The sequence below is a fragment of the Sciurus vulgaris genome (genome assembly GCF_902686455.1).
Source record: "Sciurus vulgaris genome assembly, chromosome: 4".
NCBI classification, from domain to species: Eukaryota; Metazoa; Chordata; class Mammalia; order Rodentia; family Sciuridae; genus Sciurus; species Sciurus vulgaris.
The window spans coordinates 57,282,927-57,301,097 of NC_136464.1; the positions used below are offsets into that span (position 1 = coordinate 57,282,927).

At 55.9% G+C, this 18,171-nt stretch overlaps 1 protein-coding gene across 1 annotated transcript in view; it reads right to left on the reverse strand.

Annotated features, from left to right (window-relative positions):
* The window catches only part of COL13A1 (collagen type XIII alpha 1 chain), a 141,825-nt gene that overhangs the window by 122,313 nt on the left and 1,341 nt on the right, over nt 1-18,171 (reverse strand). The window contains exon 2 of the mRNA XM_079135786.1: nt 1,805-1,874. Coding sequence (XP_078991912.1) covers nt 1,805-1,874 — 70 coding nt within the window. The remainder of the gene's footprint in view (nt 1-1,804; nt 1,875-18,171) is intronic.

The following is an 18,171-nucleotide window of genomic DNA, read 5'->3' on the forward strand; positions in this document are numbered from 1 at the left end:
AGGATATGGTGTTTGGTGAGGATTTCTGTGCATTCTTGAAGTATAAGAGGCAATGGAGGAAAAAATAGCAATAATAGTGCTTACTACGGATCAGACATGGTGTTAACGTCCGGCCGAGCCTGGATATTCCTCGGAATCTCTGTCACATATTTGCACCGTGACTGTTGTCCCTGTTTTTTTTTCGGACAAAGCAATGAAGGCACCAGGAGGTTAAGAAATGGCTCCAAATCTCCTGGTCTTAATCAGTATTCTACACTTTGAGCAAAATCAGTTGCAATTGCACAAGAGTTACGGAGCAGCAGACACAATTATGTGAAATGTGAGAAGCCGCAGACACTTGGAAGTCTACAGTGGCCCTGCCAGGCCCTGCCGCCCGCTCACCCCTACCTCATCTTGTTCACCTCAGCATTTCTCTCCAGGAAGTGTTCCCAGACCCCAGGGCCCAATCTCCCAGGCCCGGAGGGAGGGAGGGAGCTTCCCAAGGCTTCTGGATACCCTTTTAATTAACCCAGATGACCCTCTGCTGCCTGGGGCCAGCTGAATCCCTTCCCTGTCCCAGTCTCCCAGGATGGCCTGCCTGAACTGTGACTCCCACCCGGCCCACTCACTCCCAGCCAATGGAGAGCCTCCGTGTCCCATGTGCTTCACATCTGTTAGCCTCTCTTCCCTGGCTTAAGAACCCTGTGTGAGGGTTTCTACAGCCTCAGGGTCCTGAGGCCAGAGAAGGACCTGCCAGAGAGCCTAGTAAGTCCCCTCCCAAGGCCAGTTTCCCCCACAGGTGCTAAGGAAACCACACTGGTGTGGCGGAGACGCTGAGCAGGACAAAACTCCCTGAACTCACTTAAATATATTATCTTGTCTCCCCCAACCCTTTTTAAAGACTTCCTTCCCTACCCCCTAAGGGCATGCCCCGTTTCAGTTACTCAAGGGAACAGTGTGACTTATTCATCTGTCCTTCTCATAGTTGACCAACACAGTCAGGATTCTGAGAGGTTCTCATGAGCTATCACTCATCAGTGCTATTAACCACCGACAATGCACTCGAACCCAACACCCAATGTGGTGCCCAGTCCAGAGCAGACACTCTGCACACAGCTTGAAGTCCATCAAAAGACGGAGCGTGGAGAAGGCTTGCCCCGCGAAGCACCAGAGACATCCTCCTCAAGGAACCTGCCCATGCAACGCTAGTAAATGGCAAAGCAGAATCTGAATCCTGATTGGACGGGTTAAATCACTGCACCATGTGACCTGTCAACCCGCAGCCATGTCTTGATTCCTTGGTGTATATGGGCAGTCTGGATGCCACACAATGGACACGCATCACCCCAAGCCACCTAGTCAGGGCAAACCAAGTCTTATCATCAGGGAGTCATTCATTTGTTCAAGTGACAAACATTTTTGTGCACCGGCTACATCAGGAGCACTAGTGAACACGGCAAGGGGGACCCTCGCCCTCCTGGGGCTGACCTGCCCTTGGGTTCTGCGTAACGTTATGATTTCCAAACGTAACCACATCCATCATCTTATCTGACTTAACCACAACCCGTGTCAAAGAGCGTGAGGCCCGCGGAAGAGGTTCATGAAGGAATGTGTGCCTGAATTGACAGAGGAAGGATGGAGGGGGACGGGCCACCCATCAGTGGGTGGATGCAAAGTCACCATCATGGATATTGCTGTTCCCATCATTCAACAGAGAATCGATGTCCCGAGCATGGCAGGAACGTAGCATGACCACTGCAGAAGGGCGTGGTGTGTGGCATCTGTCCTAGGGACGCCCGACCTCCCGCATAGCAGGGCTCCTTACCTGGTGGGCAGATACATCCCGGAGACATCTTTGGGGCCTCTCGGCGCCTCCGTGAGTGGAGCTTCCATTTCTGCAGGAAGAGACAGACAAGAGGAGTCACCAGGAGCTTGTAAACCTGCAGCCCTGGAGCTGGAGCCGGCTGTGGGCTGGGGGGCGGGGGCGGGGGAGGGGGTGGGGGAGGGGCGGGAGAGGAGGGGCCACCTGGGGGACCTGCAGGGGGCTGTTCGGGGATCAAAGGCTGGTGGTTAATGGCCCTCCACTGGCCACCAGGCCTCTGGTAATAAGAAGCAGAGGAGAAGGCCCATCTTGGTAATCTCAGTGTCTCTTCAGAGCGCTCTTAAAGAAATTAACCCCAGCCCCCAGGCGCCTCACCATGTGCGCAATGACATGCTTTTCTGGGTTCTCTGCTAATTGTTTCCCTTCTGGGACTGGGCTTCTGATGGATCCCACGGGAGGGATCCATCTGGCTCAGGCAGGTGGGCAGAGGTGGGGGAGAAGGGAGCTGGGCAGGCCCTGGGTAGGCCCTGGGCAGGCTCCACCGGAGCTCTTCCTGGAGCCACGACAGAAGGCACCAAAGAGGCAGGGGCTCCAAAGAGCTCGTAGCCCCCTAGCCTCACGGAGCTGCCACATGCCTGGTGGCAAGTGGACCAGTTCATGCAGAACGGCCCCCGTGGCGGGTGCTCACCTGCCGTGGGCTCGCGCTGCCAGGTTGCGGGCTGAGGGCCTTAGGAAGCACTCAGACTTGATCTTGGCAATGAGGCGGCCAGACGAGCATGGGGGTCTGCAGAGACCGGCCCGGGTCAGGCTGCCCGGTTCACACACGGTCTGGGACCCGGGGCTGGTAACAGTCCCAACCCCACCCAGACCCCATTGAAAATGCTGGAACATACAGAGATGGGCGCCTGAGTCCTAGGAAGCGCTCAGCCTCAACGTACTGGCTTCTGCTGCGCTCCTGTTACAGGTGAGGAACCTGAAGACCCAGGAGGCTGCAGCCAGCCAACGTCACGGCAGGGCGGGGGGAGGGGGCCTGGGTCCTGGACATACACTGGGCCTCGGTGGATTTCACCTGGTTCCCACAGTGATTTTTAAAATCATTATTGGATTCGTTGACAACATTTTGAAGGGGGTGGTTCCCCATGCAAATTTGCATTTCTAATTTCTCTTAGAAAATCCAAAGATCTGCCCAGAAGGGGGTCTGCACTCCAGTGGCCAGTGACTGGCTACATCCAGGGCACTGTAGTCCCCCTGGATGGTGCTGGCCACTCTGAGTGCCAGTGGCCCCCCCCAAGCACTTTTGTGACATTTGCTTCCTCATTACCTCGTCATTTTGTCACGGGGGCTGTATCATAGGAGTTGATGTTGGGTGTGGGGAGGGAAGGTCGGGAAACTTCAAGAGGATTTGTAGCACATTAACATCTGCTTGGCCTCCTGCTGAGGACTGGCACTCAGCTGGGTGCTTGGATATAAAGAGTCACATCAATTTTTCATAATCAAATTCTAAAGTAGGTTTAACAGGGACCTCATTCAATACTTAAGAAAACAGACTCAGAGACTGAGTGATTTGCTAAAGGTCACACAGCCAGCCCATGCTGATCTGAGCTATGAACTCAGGCCTTCTTAGGTGAAGTCCACTCCCCTAGCCAGGAATGGTGGCAATGCCTGCAATCCCAGCGGCTTGGGAGGCTGAGGCAGGAGGATTGTGAGTTCAAGGTCAGATCAGCTTCAGCAATTTAGTGAGGCCCTAAGCAACTCAGCAAGATTCTGTCTCTAAATAAAATATAAAAAACGGCTGGGGATGTGGCTCAGTGGTTAAATGGCCCTAGGTTCAATCCCCAGTACCCCCACCAATCTGTACAGACAAACCCACATAAATATGGTTATCTCATACTAGACAAAGCGTCCACAAATATACACTGGAGAAAAGATAGTCTATTACTGGGAAAACTGGAAATCCATATGTAACAAAATAAAATCAAACCTCTATCTCTCACCCTGCACACAAATCAACTCAAAGTGAATCAAAGACTTAGGAAGTAGAACAGAGACCCTGTGCCTAATAGAAGAAAAAGTAGACCCAAATCTTCATCATGTTGGCTTAGGACCTGACTTCCCTACCAAGACTCCTAAAGCACAAGAAGTAAAATTAAGAATCAATAAATGGGATGGATTTAAGCTAAAAAGCTTCTTCTTAGCAAATGAAACAATCAATAACATGAAGTGAGAACCTACAGAATGGGAGAAAATCTTTACCATATGCACCTCAGATAAAGCATTAATCTCCAGGTTATATAAAGAACTCAAGAAACTTAACATCAAAAAATCAAATAACCCAATCAAGAAATGGGTTAAGGAACTGAACAGACACTTCACAGAAGAAGAAATACCATCGATCAACAAACACGAAGAAAAGTTCATCATCTCTTGCAATTAGAGAAATGCAAATCAAAACTGCACTAAGATTTCATCTCACTACAGTCTGAATGACAATTATCAAGAATATAAGCAATAATAAGTGTTGGTGAAGATGTGGGGAAAATACACTCACACATTGCTGGTGGGACTGCAGATTGGTGCAACCACTCTGGAAAGCAGTATGGCGATTCCTAAGAAAACTTGGAATGGAACCACCATTTGACCCAGCTATCCCACTCCTCGTTTATGCCTAAAGGACTTAAAGTTAGCATACTACAGTGACACAGCCACATCAATGTTTATAGCAGCTCAATTCACAATAGTTAAGCTCTGGAACCAAATTAAGTGCCTTTCAACAGATGAATGGATAAAGAAAATGTGGTACATATACACAATGGAGTATTACTCAGCCTTAAAGAAGAATGAAATTATGGCATTTGCAAGCAAATGGATGGAACCAGAGAAAAGCATGCTAAGTGAAATAAGTCAATCCCAAAACCCAAAGGTTGAATGTTTTCTCTGATAAATGGATGCTGATCCATAGTGGGGGGTGGGTAAGGAAGAATGAAGGAACTTTGGAATGTACAGAAGGGAGTCGGGGGAGGGGTGGGGTGGTGGGGATGGGACGGAGGGCAGATTGAGGCAGACATTATTATCCTATATACAAGTGTGAAAAGAATTTTTTTAAAAAAATATTTATCACTGTCAAAAAATTAATGAAAATAAATAAATAAAAGTTTATTAATGAAAATAAATAAATAAAAAAAAGAGTGTACCAACCCTGGTGAGGGAGCACGGTGACAGGATGGGTGGGGGCTCTGAGGGCAGAAGGGGGCTGAAGATCAAAGCAGAAGGGAAGAAGGGGAACACCCCAAGGGGAGACCCTCACTTAGAAAGAGGAGGCTGGGCACAGGACCCAAGGTGGGCGTGTGGAGGCCAGGTGCGGTTGGCAGGAGTGGCCACTGGGCTAGCATGTGACCTCCCAGGACAAAGTCTGGTGCCAGCCCCTCCATTGCCGGACTCTGAGCCTGGCTCACGAGTGCCACTTTCTAGTAAGGGACTCCAAGAATCTATTTCACCCCTTCCCACCAATGGCCTGTGGCCTGGCGCCTGGTAGGTGTGTGACCTAGGACTGCTGATGGGTGGAGCTGGTCAAGGACGACAGGACCCATGGAGCTGGCAACAGCACCGGGCAGGAGCAGCCTGGGGCTCCAGAGACGATCCCGGCACGTGCCTGTCCATCTGCGTCAGTGCCAAGCGCCCCTCTCCCCTCTCACCATCTGTGCTCCAGGCTAAGGCCGCCCGCCTCGGCACCCGGACCTCACGCTCCACCGGCCCAGGGAGGTGACGCCAGCGAGCCCCCGCCCTCCTGCCTGGCCAGCGTCCTCCTCTGGGCCGGCTCACTTAGATCGGGCTGTCGCAGGCTCTCTGCCCAGGGCCCCCTGGGAAATAGTCTAGGCCCCATCAAAAGGACTCGACTGTTCAGGTGAAAGAAGACAGACGATTCCAAAGCAGGTCAGTGTGGCCATTCCCAGAAAAGGGGTGCACCCCAACGAGCCGGGCGCAGCGGCCATCCGCCAGCCCACGATCGTCACGCACACGCGGTGGCAAAGGAGAGCTCTCGGCCAACCGCGGTCCACCTCGGCTGCCCCCTGCTTGCCTCTTCCTGCCCGCCTGGTCCCCTCTCAGCTGCCTTCAGCCCTCCCCTCCTGGCAAAGGTTCCAACCCAGTGACCTCATGTTGCTGGACGGTCCCGTCCGCCCAGCCTCCTCCTGCGTCCTCCAGCCCTGGGCTCCCTGGACGCTGCTGTTTCCCTCCTACCACCCTGGCTGTCCCCTCTGTCTCCGTCTCTGGCTCTTCTCGTCTACTGACACCTAAATGTCACGGCCAGCGCCCCCATCCAGGGCCTTGCCTCTCTCCTCTAGACACTGCCTCTCTTGGGGGCCTCACCTGGCCTCGTGACTCCAGTGACATCTGTATGTGGTGACCGCTGCCTCTGCCTCCCCAGCCTCGATCTTCCTCGGAACTCCGCGCAGCCAGCCGCCTGCCCCACGCGTCCACCCAGGCCCTGCACAAAGGAGCGCCTCCCCGGGCCTGCGCCTCCCAGTGACCTCCCCACCACAGTACCGACAACCCATGGAACCTCAGGATCCTCTCACCCAGGCCTCCTGAGCAACTCCTGCTCTCTGCCTTTCAGACGCTTCAGGTCTTCGCCCTTCTCCCACCTCCACCGTGACCGCCTGGTCCGAGCCTCATCATGGATTACTGCTAAAGCCGTCTGAAGGAGCCTGCTGCCTCTGCTCTGGTTCCACAGCCCTTCCTCCACACAGCAGCCAGGCGACCCCACAGGCCTCTTGATCCCTCACACGCTGCCAGCGTTCTGCCTCAGGGCCTTTGCACTTACTGGTCTCTCTGCCTGGGATGCTTTTCCCTGTCCACCTGAAGTGCTCCCAATGAGGCCTTCTTTGCGTTTACTACCCTCCCCCATGTGCTTCCTATCCTCTCCCTCTGTCATCTCCTCCTTAGGAATTTGGTTGTTTATCTTGTTTATAGCTTCTCTCCACCACAAGAAGGTCAATTCCACAAGGATGTGGATTCTGTTCTGTTTCATTCACTACCACGTCCCTAGTGTCTAGACAGGGCCTGGCACACAGTAGGTGCTCAGTAAATACTGGTGGTTTACACATCAGATGAGGTCCCATTAGGTTCTGATTTCCTGTCTCTTGTACAGTGGCAGGGTCAGACTGCTGGCGGTCGTGGGCCACAGTCCCATCAGGTGGCCCTGCGTGGCAGCTGCCCCCCGTATGTGAATGTGCCACCCACATCACGGGGGCACTCTTTTTGTGTGGCCAGCGATACCTATTTAGGACACCAGCTTGCTCCCTGAGGCATCTGAGTTTGAGACCCCTAGTGAGAATCTCAGGGGTAAGTGGGACCCCCAGCCACCAAAGCTGAGAAGCCTTCCTGCTTCACCCCTGCTGGTGGCTGGGGCCTCCTGGAATGCCCTGTGTGGCCAGAGCTGAAACACCGCCCGCCCGATGGGTCCCAGCTATTAAAATGCCTGTATCAGTATCAAAGCGGGAAATGCCAGGCGGCCTCTCGCTGCCCTAGAGAATGCAGCTGCAGAGGGCCCGCCAGGGGCCCGCCCCAGGCCCCAGCCTCAGGGCTCTTAAAGGAACCTGCTCCCGGGGCCTCTGTCATGCCTGTGGGTCTCAGTCCTGGTATGGGAGGGAGCCCAGAGAGAGGCTGGGACTCTGAGTTCCACTCCATGGCCTGTGGCACGGCTGCCACCTCCCAAGTGCTGACGTGGAGACGGAACGAGATGACACACAGGATGCATGAATAGCAATTGTGGCCACTCACTGAGCACCAGACGCCAGGCTCTGTGCTAAGTGCTAGGAAAAAAAAATCACTTAATTAAAAAAAAAATTTTTTTTTTTTTTTTTGTGCTGGAGATTGAACCCAAGGGAGCTTAACCACTGAGCCATATCCCCAGCCCTTTTTATATTTTATTTAGAGACAGAGTCTCACTAAGTTGCTTAGGGTCTTGCTAAGTTGTGGAGGCTGGCTGAATTTGTGATCCTCCTGCCTCAGCCTCCCCAGCCTCTGGGATTACAGGTGTGCCCCTCTGTGCCCGGTCTTAATTAATGTTTTTAAAAAGAAGCTGTGAGTTCATGGTTTGCTTGTGTGAGCAGTCCTGGAGATTGAAGCCGGGCCTTGGGCAATGTGTCAAGCGCTCTACCACAGTCCCTTAACAATTAATGTTTTGTTATTATTAGAGTATGAATTCTCCTAGCAGCACCTGCCCTGGGGACTGTCTTTAGGTTGGTGTGGATGAACTCCAAACGCCAACGCAGCGTCACTATCTGTGGCGGAGCTTGGCCACACAGGTTGAGCGGGGTCTAGACCCCGTGTTCCACCTCGACATATATGAAGGTCTAACCCAATAGGACCTCGATTTCCTTGGCCCTGGAGTCGGGATAATATTAGCTGGAGGGACAAAAACGGGAAGAGAAAAGGAGAAGGGGGCCAGGCCTGCGAGGGGGCACCTGTCCAGCTGCGTGCAGCTCGCAGGCCAGGTGAAGGTCACTCCTGTCTGGAGCTGCTGCCAGGCCCGCCTCACCGCCTGCACTTCCTGCTGGCCTGGCCCCTTCAGAGTGGTCAGGTTTCCTGACCCTACCCTGGTCCTGTGGGCAGGAGGACTAGATGCTGAAGTAGAGGAAGCTCCAGGGTAATGACCATGGCAGGTGCGCCACACCCTGATCCTGGCACTGAGCTGTGCTCCGGCCTCCTCCAGAGCCTTCTGGGCTGCAGCCCCAGCTGGCCCTCTGAGGACAGGGTCGCTCTGGTGTCTCTGATCCCCTCTAGAACCATACCCCTTACTTCTGGGCCAGCTCAGAGGCCTGGCCCCTGTGGAGGAGGGAGGTGGGCTCTGGGCGGGGCTCCGGCGGGGTGGGGCTCGGTGGTGATGGGGCGGGAAGGCCTTCAAGGCTGGGGAGGACCAGGCTGCTCGGTGCTGACTCCCTAGGGCGCAGGCCGGACCCCAGGGACCGCAGAAGTGGGCTGATCCCACACCATGCACCACCACGCGCCCCAGGGTACAGGCAGCCGGGCAGCGCAAAATCAAAGCAGAGGAAACTGGGCATCCCACCCACGCCCACCCAGAGAGGCCGTGCCCAGTCACTCCGGGCTGGGTGCTATGGCGGGAGGGGCGCGAGGGGGTGCTGGAGCGGTCTCCTTCGCTCCGCAGCTCTCTTTGTCAAGGGCCTTGGCTCCTGATCACAGACTCCCAGGGCCATGAGACAGGGGCCGGAGGGTCCGCCGGATGCCGCGAGCTGCCACTGACTGCATTCCATCCGAACCACAGACAAACGCCACCCCAAGCTCCAATCAGTTCAGAAAGCTAGAACAAGGAGGCTCACACCTCTGTGCAAGTTTTCCGGCCTTCAGATGGGGAAGTCCTTCCTCTCTGCTACCCTAAGGCCCTGTTGCTGCACTGCTGGGGAGTCAAGGGCTGAGCCCCGCAGCCGGCTGTGGGTGGGAGCCAGCCCGGCATGGGGGGCAGGACCCCCAGGGGCTCAGCAGGTCAGGGCTCCTCTCTGGGCCTGTGCAGGACTAGGCAGGGCCCTGATCATGGAGCTGGCGGCTGATGGAAAGAGTCCTGGGCAGAAGCTGGAGCCTCTTTCCTGGAGACGCACGCCCCAGCCGAGAGGTGCAGACTGTCCCCATAGAGCTCTCGAGAGCCACACAGGACCACGCACGTGGTGGGGGCAGCCACAGTCAGCAGGGCTGCGGCCGACAGGGAGAGTGGCCAGGGACCACTCTCCCTGGGTGTGGCTAGCTGGGCTCATCATAAGGAAGTGATAGCTGTGCTGGGGACACAGGGGCACCAGCCAGCCAAGGGGACAAAGCTTGCACAACAGTGCATTTCTTAGGAAACAGGCAAGCCTCTTGCCAACATTCATTCATTCTGTGCCAACGGCCACCCATTTTATGAGCAAGAAAACTGAGGAAGAGAGAGAGGGGCAGTAACCTGCCAGTCGGCATCAGCCAGGAGGGCCAGAGGCAGGATTTGAACCCAGAAAGCCTGGCTCAGAGCCCGTGCCCTAATTCTGTGACCGCGACAGCTGGAGCTTGGCTTGTTCAAGGAGATTAAAATATCCATTACCAGAGGACCAGGTGCCGCTCAAAGCACTTTATGTTTTGACTTAATCCTAAAAACAACCCTTATAGGGAGAGACACTCTCATTAGCATCAACTCTAATCTGACATAGAGACCATCCAAGCACAGAGAGGTTGAACAACTTGCTCAAGGTCACACAGCCAGCCATTAGCAGAGTTGGACTTGAACCCAGCAAACTGACTCCAGAGTCTGTGTCCCCAGCCATGACTGTGCACAGCCATACAGCTGGGCTCTGAGAGCCAAGAGCAAGCAAGTCATGAGACCGGAGAGGGTGGTAAGCCTGAAAATATTTGCCTCTGACCTGAGAGCGATGGGTCGTTACTAAAGAGTTTTAATCAGGGAGATGATGTGACTGTGTGGCTGCCGGTGGGAAAGAGGGTCAGGACGGAGTGGGTGAGGGGCAGACAGTGATGGAGGGAAGAGGCCGAGACGTCATGGTCATCTGTGCCGAGGGGGAGGCAGGGCTTTCCTGGGTTTAGACGCGTTGAGTTTGAGGTGCTCTGAGACCCTCAGGGGTCTTGCATGGTGGGTGTGGCGGAGTGTCTGGCCCCAGTGACATGGTCCGCAGCACGAGGAGTGAGTTCTCTGTCACCCAGGGTGTGCGAACCCAGGGCTGCTGGGGGCAAGTCCCCAGCGGCACGTGACTCACGTGGGCCCTTCCTTCCCACACTCTGACTTTATAAGTGGGGGAGGCTGGAATGGCAGGTGACTTCCTAGGCTGGGGTGGCAGGTGACTTCATAGGTCATAAGCCTCCTCCGTGCCCAGGAAGCTTCAAGTGCCAGCCTGCAGCAGGTAGAAGAAGAGCCCCCGAGCCCGAGAGTGGACCTTTAACCACTGCCCTTCCTGTGTCCCTGTCCCCAGAGGTCGCTCTCCCTGGCCTGCCCTGCAGGCCACTTGGTCAGAGCATGACCCGACACAGAAGTGCCCTCTCAGGACACCTGCAGCTGCACAGGTGGCTGCGGGCGCAGAGTCTCCTGATGGCGGAAGCCCCAGGACAGTGAGGGGCAGCCAGCCTGCTGCTGCACCGTGAAGAACAAGGAGGCCACCTGCGGGAAGCCAGGTGGGGTGGCGGGAGGGCCTGCCCGGAGGGAGAACCAGAGCACACTCAAAGGACGCACCAAGGCCACTGCAGCCAACCAGCGGCCGGGCGGCCGGGGTGGTTGTGAAGGGGAAGGGGCCTCCCAGGCCCCGCCCAAGTGGACTTGGCCACGTGGTGCCTGGGAAGCCCACAATAGCCCCCAAGGAGGGCGACAGGAGCCCAGTGTCCCTTCACTGTCACGCCAGTTCCGCCCCTTTGTGTTAGTGTGCCTATGCTCTTGGAAGGATGGGAGAGCACCAGCCGCCAGCAGCTCCCTCCCACCCTTCGAGCCACAGAGCCTGTGACGCCCTGTCCCTAGGGCGATGGCAGCACTGGCCACGTGGGAGGCTGGAGAGTCAGCAGGGGTGCCGCTGCTGGCGTCTGCTGGGGCCCAGGCGACGCCCAGGAGAACCTAGTCCAGCGAGCCCCAGTGTCCCCAACAGCCCTGGGCCTCAGCGTCCCTTGGAGGGCGGCGTTCACCCCTCACTTCCCGAGGACCTAATAGGTGACTCTGGGTCCAGAATCCCACCACCAGCGGCAGGGAAGGGCGGCTCCGGCAGAGGGCTGGCCTGGCTCGCGTGAGGCCCTGGGGTGACCCACAGCACTGGGGGCAGGGAAAAAAAAGAGGTGGCAGAAGAATTTCCAGGCCTTTCTAGAAACCTCTCTTTTAAATGACAAGCCCTCACTGGCTTCAGTTTTTGGAAAACAACACCCCAGAAGAACCTACTGCTCGCCCTTCTTGAAACCTCCAGTCTTTCAGACTGCTCAGCACACAGTAGGACTCCCACTGACTTCTCACTCTGACCCTGCTGCTGCCACTCTCAGCCCCTCAGGCACTGGGGGGACCCTGGGAGGGGTCTGGGTCGCATTGCACAGGATGCTCTGGGCACCGGGCTACACCCAAACTCTTGCGCAGGGGGCCCCGGCTACAGAGCCAGCGCCCCATGGAGTCTGTGCATGTCGCACTGGCGGGCCTGACCCTCAGGGACCCCCACTCGGGGAGAAGGTGGCAGCCAGAGGGTCGCTGGTCCAGGTGCAGGCCTTGAGGGCTTCTAGATCCGATGAGAAGGAAGGAGAGTCACTTAAACTATCCAGTTGCTTCAAAACTTTGAACCCTATCCTGCTTCTAAAGGGCATTGGAGCAACTGATCAGACGGACAGACAGCCCATAGAAGGAAAGCCAGGTCCACGAGCAAGTAGAACTGGGACTGCCATTCATACAAAACCCCTGCCCACGGACCACGCTGTGCCGGGCGCGAGCCCCAGACAGGGTGCTCTGCTCCCTCTTGGCCATTTCTGAGTCCAGGAGACAATCACAGGCCCCTCCCTTCCTGGGAGCCCCAGCATTCCACATGCCAGGGCTGGACAAGGACTCGAGGAAGGGTCCTCATCACCCAGGTCAGACGACATGAATGACAAAAAAAGTGGTAATGCAGGCCCCTTGTCAAGTGGGTTCAGTGAACGCCACCTCTGGGGGGCCCCAGACCCAGCAAATGGTTCTTTAGACCCCAGCTGACCAGGCCAGCCTTAGCAGCCACAGGAGTGTGGTACTCGATGCAGACAAGAATAGCTAGCGGCTCAGAAGCCAACTTTGGGGCCACACAGCCTGGAGGCAAGACCTGTCTCTGCTGCTCCCTAGCTGTGTGATCTTGAGAAAGTTACTTAACCTCCCTGGAGTGCCTTTACTTTTCTGTAAAAAGGGATGAGTAAATAAATAAATAAATAGCAACCACTGAGAGGGTCAGAGTGAGGATTCTGTGGACCCATAGAGCTAAACCTCTTTGAATAGTGCTTGGTACACAGTAAGCGCTCAATAAATATTAGCTCTGAATAAAAGCTGTGGACCCAGAGCGGCCCCATCTCATCCCCTCCAGCAATGAGGGAGGTGGGAAGGGTACAGATGACATCGGGTGCATGGTCCGGTTTAGTCCTACCACCTTGTGAGGAGGACTTGTCATCTCCACTTTCCCACCCGGAGCCTGAGGCTCGGGTCCCACAACCCGCTGCAGAGATCTCTGCGGTACCAAGGCTGTGCACCAGCCTGCTTCACTGCTGGGTCCCTGTCCCCTGCCGAAAGAAAAAGGAAGACTTGCCAGGCAGCCTGGCAGGTGAAGAAATGGCTCCCGACCTCCAGAATAGGGGATGAGTGGGGACAGCACCCCAGCTGCGGCGTGCTGTAGAACCACTGCACAGAGCCCTCCCTCCCCTGCCAGGACTTAGAGGAGTTAATCATGTCACCGTCTGCTGGCTGCTGGCTGCTGGGAAAACTTCCATCCAGGTGACACTGTCCCTGAGCAAATGCTGAGCCTATAGCTGGGTCCTGGATTGGGGACGGGGCGGGCACAGCTGGCTGAGATGACTTCTGTGGCCTCTATCAGCAGAAACTTATGGCCAGGTCTGCCTCCTGCCTGCAAAACCCTGACTGGGCTCGATAAGAGACCCAGAGACTAGGGAGTAGCCGACTCTGTCATCGGATTGCATATGGCTGAATGGAGAGATGAGACATTTAAAGGCACGATGGGGTGGGGCTGAGCCTTGCGTGGAGCAGACTTTACCTTGCTCACTGGAGCCCTGTGCGAGAAGGATCCAAGGCCCATCTAGGTTCAGTGGACACAGCGTGCAGTGATTAGTAAGGTCTGCCATGGGTCTGGGACAGGGAAGCCAACAGCGTTTAGCTCCTCTGAGTTAAATGTCAGCCAGGAAGAGCCACAGGAAGTCAGAGCAAGGACTGGGTTGGGATGATTTGAGAAGGCTTTTTCCATGGTGCCTGGGGACAAATCTAGAATGATTCAGAATAAGGGGAAAGAAAAGACACCTTCCTGGGAGTGATCAAATTGTGATAGATGGAACTTGGCTTTTGTCCCCACCTCTGGCTACATGATGAGGTCCTCTGTCTGATTTGGAGTTACTTGCTTTTTTTAAGGTCGCCAGAGAAGCTGTAAGGCTGTAATGACTCTCCTTGACTTTACCCATCACAAAGCACTTCGTATTTGGAAAAATAAAAATACTTAGAATCATGAAAGAATCTCAGAGCCGAACACCAACTTGCCCACTAGTTACAAGTGGCTTCCTGGAAAACGAGTTGAAAAGGATTCTGAGGCTGCAGGTGAACCCAGGGAGAGAGGGGGTGGAGAGTAGGCTGCAATTGATTAGCGATGTCTGCTGAGGGCCCTGGAATGGGAAGGGAGCAGGGTACACTTGCCACATATTGGTCACCTAGGTAATTGGAAAGGAGAAGGGGTGGTGTGGAGGAGAGATCCTTTGGATCTTTTCCCCAGCCATAGAGTGAGGGGCCTGGACTTGGCTCCTGACCTGCAAGAAGGACCAGATTTGGGACTGACGCAGGAGAGTGCTAGGCTACACTTGAGGGTGCCTGGATCTAGGGTCTGTCCACTTCCTGAGGTCCAGGCAGCTGTGGTCCCCACACTACCAGGACACTGCACAGACTACCCTGTACCCACCCTCATCCTACCATCTCAGTCCTGGGAACCTCATCCAGAGCCGCAGTAAGTAAGCCACGGATTGCTCCCCTAAATACTTCTTTGGAAAAAGACCCAAAAGAAGGCCCCTGTGCACAGGCTGTAAATGTACGACATTCCTACTGCCATAGTTATTTCTAGGGCCCCGGCGCAGTCTGCCTGGGGTCCATTGACATTTTAGCCTGGAAGTTCTGACCACTTCCTCTCCCAGGGGATTCCTCAATGCCTGAAGGAAGGGATCACCAAGAGTGTGGTGGAGGTGATGGGGGTCTTCTCAACTGTAGGATGGTTAAGGAGAGTGGCCATCCTTCTGGAAGCTGTGAGGATGGAAAGAACTGGGCTGGTAACAGCATGGTGTGGGTCCTGCCCAGAAACCCCACATCTTATTAGAGTTGCTGTTATTATTATTGGGACTGGGGATCCTGCCTGGTAGCCCTTAAATTGACCTTGGAGGTGACTGCCCACACTGTCCTCCATGCCCCCTGGCCCTTCAGGATGCATTTGCCTGGTGTCAAGTCTGCTCCTTCCTCTTGCTGCACGCCCGCTGTCCAGTCCTAGGTGTCATCTGATTTTCTCCATTTGGGACATTCCAGTTTCTTTCTTCTCAGCAAGCAAATCAAATAACAGGCAGCTGGAGTGCTCGTTAAGGGTCCCCGACCAGGGGAGAGGCGCCGACGGGGAAGAGTGGGGCCCTGACTGGAGGCCTCACTTCCAGCTCCCCCGTCCATCCCGGCTCCCACACGCCCAGTGGCTGGGCCCCTCGCCTTTGTCTCAGGCTCATCTCCTACTGGGTCCCCAGCCTGGCCTGGCCTCCCAGCTCCCTCCTCCCTCCACCTTGTAGACAGAGCCCAGCCCCTGCCCACTGTGCGCCCTTGCTCCTGCCTCCAGGCCATTGCGGGGCTGTGCCTCTCCAGGTGTCCTGCCCAAGGCCCTCCACCCTCCTTTGTGGGCGCCCCAGGTCTACTGTTGTGAGGCTGCCCACCCCCGGCCTGGCTGCCTCCACTGTGTGCTCATTTGGTCCTGGGTAGCTCTTGCTGGTGGCACTTTTCCGTGTCTGCTCCCAGCTGCCCTCTCAGAGGGTCTTGCAGCGATCCCAGGAGGGAGGTAGGTCCTGCTCTGTACAGAGGAGGAACCTGAGGGCCGCTTGGCTAGGCCAGAGGGCCGGCAAAGCCCGGCTAGAATCCTGTTCTTGGCCTTAAGCTCGTCGTCTGTGGTGTGGCCCCACGAGGGCTGGACCTCTGCCCGACCCTTCCACAGACCTGCTCTCCTTTCTGCCTGTCCCTCTTCCCCCAAGGCGCTAGCCGGGCCTGCTCCTGCCTGGCCCGCCTCTCCTGTTCCTCTCCTTTGCTTCTGCCCACAGCTGGGAAAGAAAACAGAGGGTGGATCCCCCCAAGTTGCCTGGGGACACTTTTGCAGGCCTGGACACTGCCCCCAGAACGGTGCTGTCCAGCAGGACTTTCCGCCAGCTGTGCTGCTGCTACCACAGCGACTGAGCCCTTAAAGTGGAGCCGGTGTGACTGGACCTGAAAATTTACCTTTTGCTTAATTTTAATGAATACAAATATAAGTCACATGTGACCAGTGGTCACTGTATGGGACCATGTGACCCGTGTGTCCCTCCAGAAGCCCCAGGACTAGAGCCACCCCTCCGCACGGCCAGGCCTTCACCCGCAGGAAGGCTCCCACTCTCCCTTGGGTCCCAGCACCTTCCCTCAGACCTCAGGCCCCCTGCAGCCCCGCCCAGGCGCTCCTCTGGACCCTGCTTCCACTCTGCTCCAGGTCACCGCCCCTCTCCCTGCAGTGGTGTCCCATCTGCCTGCCTTGGGCTCTCACTCTGGGGACCCAGCGCCCTCCTCCAAACCCGCCGGTGGCTCCCCACTGCCCTCACAGAGCTCTGCCTCCCTCTTGGCCTCTGCTCCCCTCTCTCTCCGTGGCCATATCTTCAACCCTCCTGTCCTCCTGGCCCACGGGGTCTTGGAATTTCCTCAGCACCCCAAGGAAAACCCTACCCTCTGGCTCCAGCCTCCAGAACGGGTCCCTTGGCCCCTTAGCACCAGGTCACACGCTCCCCCTCTTTCCCCTGGCAAACTCCTATTCACCCTTTCGATCTTCACTTAACTCCCCCGAAGCCCACCATGACCACCACCATCAGATCATGTCACATGGAACATGGTTCCCAGCCCCCTCTTTCATTATTGTAATATTTTCTACATGACAAGGTCACGACCCATTTTCTTTCTGTGTCCCATGTACCACTGAGTGTAAGAGGCAGACGTGTGTCTCCCACAGGGCCTGACCCACAGCTGGCTCTCAGGAAGCCCTGGCAGGACACCAAAAAACACCTTACACCGGGTCTGGAGGCTGGAGTCCCGGGTCTCACCATCTGACCTTGAGCAACCTGCTGCCCTTCTCTGGGCCTCAGTTTTTCCATCTGTAAAGTGGGGATCACTTTAGATGATCTCTGGGTTGATGCTCAGCTCTGCAGATGTGATCTGGGGGTGTAGGGGGGTAAACATGAAGCTATTCTTCGAGAGGATGGGTGGGCATGGCAGGTAGTTAGTCCCAAGGCCCTGAGAGCATGTGACTTGGTGCAGCTACATCATCAGCAGAGAAAGCATGGAGCTGGGAAGGGCTGGGGCTCACCCTGCCCGCAAGGGTCCTGGGCAGGGAGAGGGTAGAGAGAACTGAGTGCGTCTCCAGGGCCAGATGCTGCCATTGGCAGCCAGGCACCCAGGATACCTGGAGGCGGCATCTGACACCCTCTCAGCCAGTCCCATCTGCACACCCGGCCAACCAGCAAGGGCTGCCTGCTCCTGCTGCTCAGCCTGGGGGCAGGGGACTTGGGCGTCCTGACGGAGTTCTCTGGATTCCCTGGGGCCTGGAGGGCGTGGGAATGAGCTGACAGCAGCAGTCCTGGTGGCACTACTAGCACCAGTCACTGCCGTAAGGCCGCCCTTCTGCTCTGGCCCTATGAACACCCGCTCCCTGACCAGCCTGGAGAACCACTCTGGCAAAGGTACCGGGGAGGAACCAGACTTTAGGGAAGCAAATGGCCACAGCATTCACCACTGTTCGAGCTGGCCTCTGAGGTTTGCCGCCATCATCACCACGACTCCGCAAGCTCAGAGAGGTCAGCATATTTGTTCCAGGTTGCACAGCTTCCAAGTAGCAGAGCAGGAATGAAACCCCAGAGTGGCCAGACACCAGCACCCTGCTCTTTCTCCGCTGTTCCATACCACCTCCAACTAGGGAACAGACTCCTTCCACTTCTCCCCGTGGAAACCCGCCACCGCCACACCTGTTCCAGGACCACTTTCCGGCTTCTGCGGTCCTCACCTGCCTGGATTCTCTGTGCAGTCCAGACTCCAGCAAGGTCCAAACTTTCCTCTGATGGCCCGAGGTGAAGGCCTGTCCCTCCTTCTGGGGAGGTGCCATCCCTTCATGCACTCCCAAGAGTACCATGGCTAAGTGACATAATTAGTTTTTCTTCTACTTGGATCAAGGAAATTTGGGAAACGGGAGAAAGCTCAGAATCATTTACCCAGAAAAAAGGTTGGGGACCCTTTCCAAGGGCCCCTGCATAAGAACCCCAGCTTGGGAACAAGAAAGTATGGGCTAATTCATGCCCAACGATAGCAGAGCCAGGAGACCCACACTAGGGGCTCAAGCCCCTGGACCAATGAGCAAAGACCATGACAACCCCCCCAGTACTGT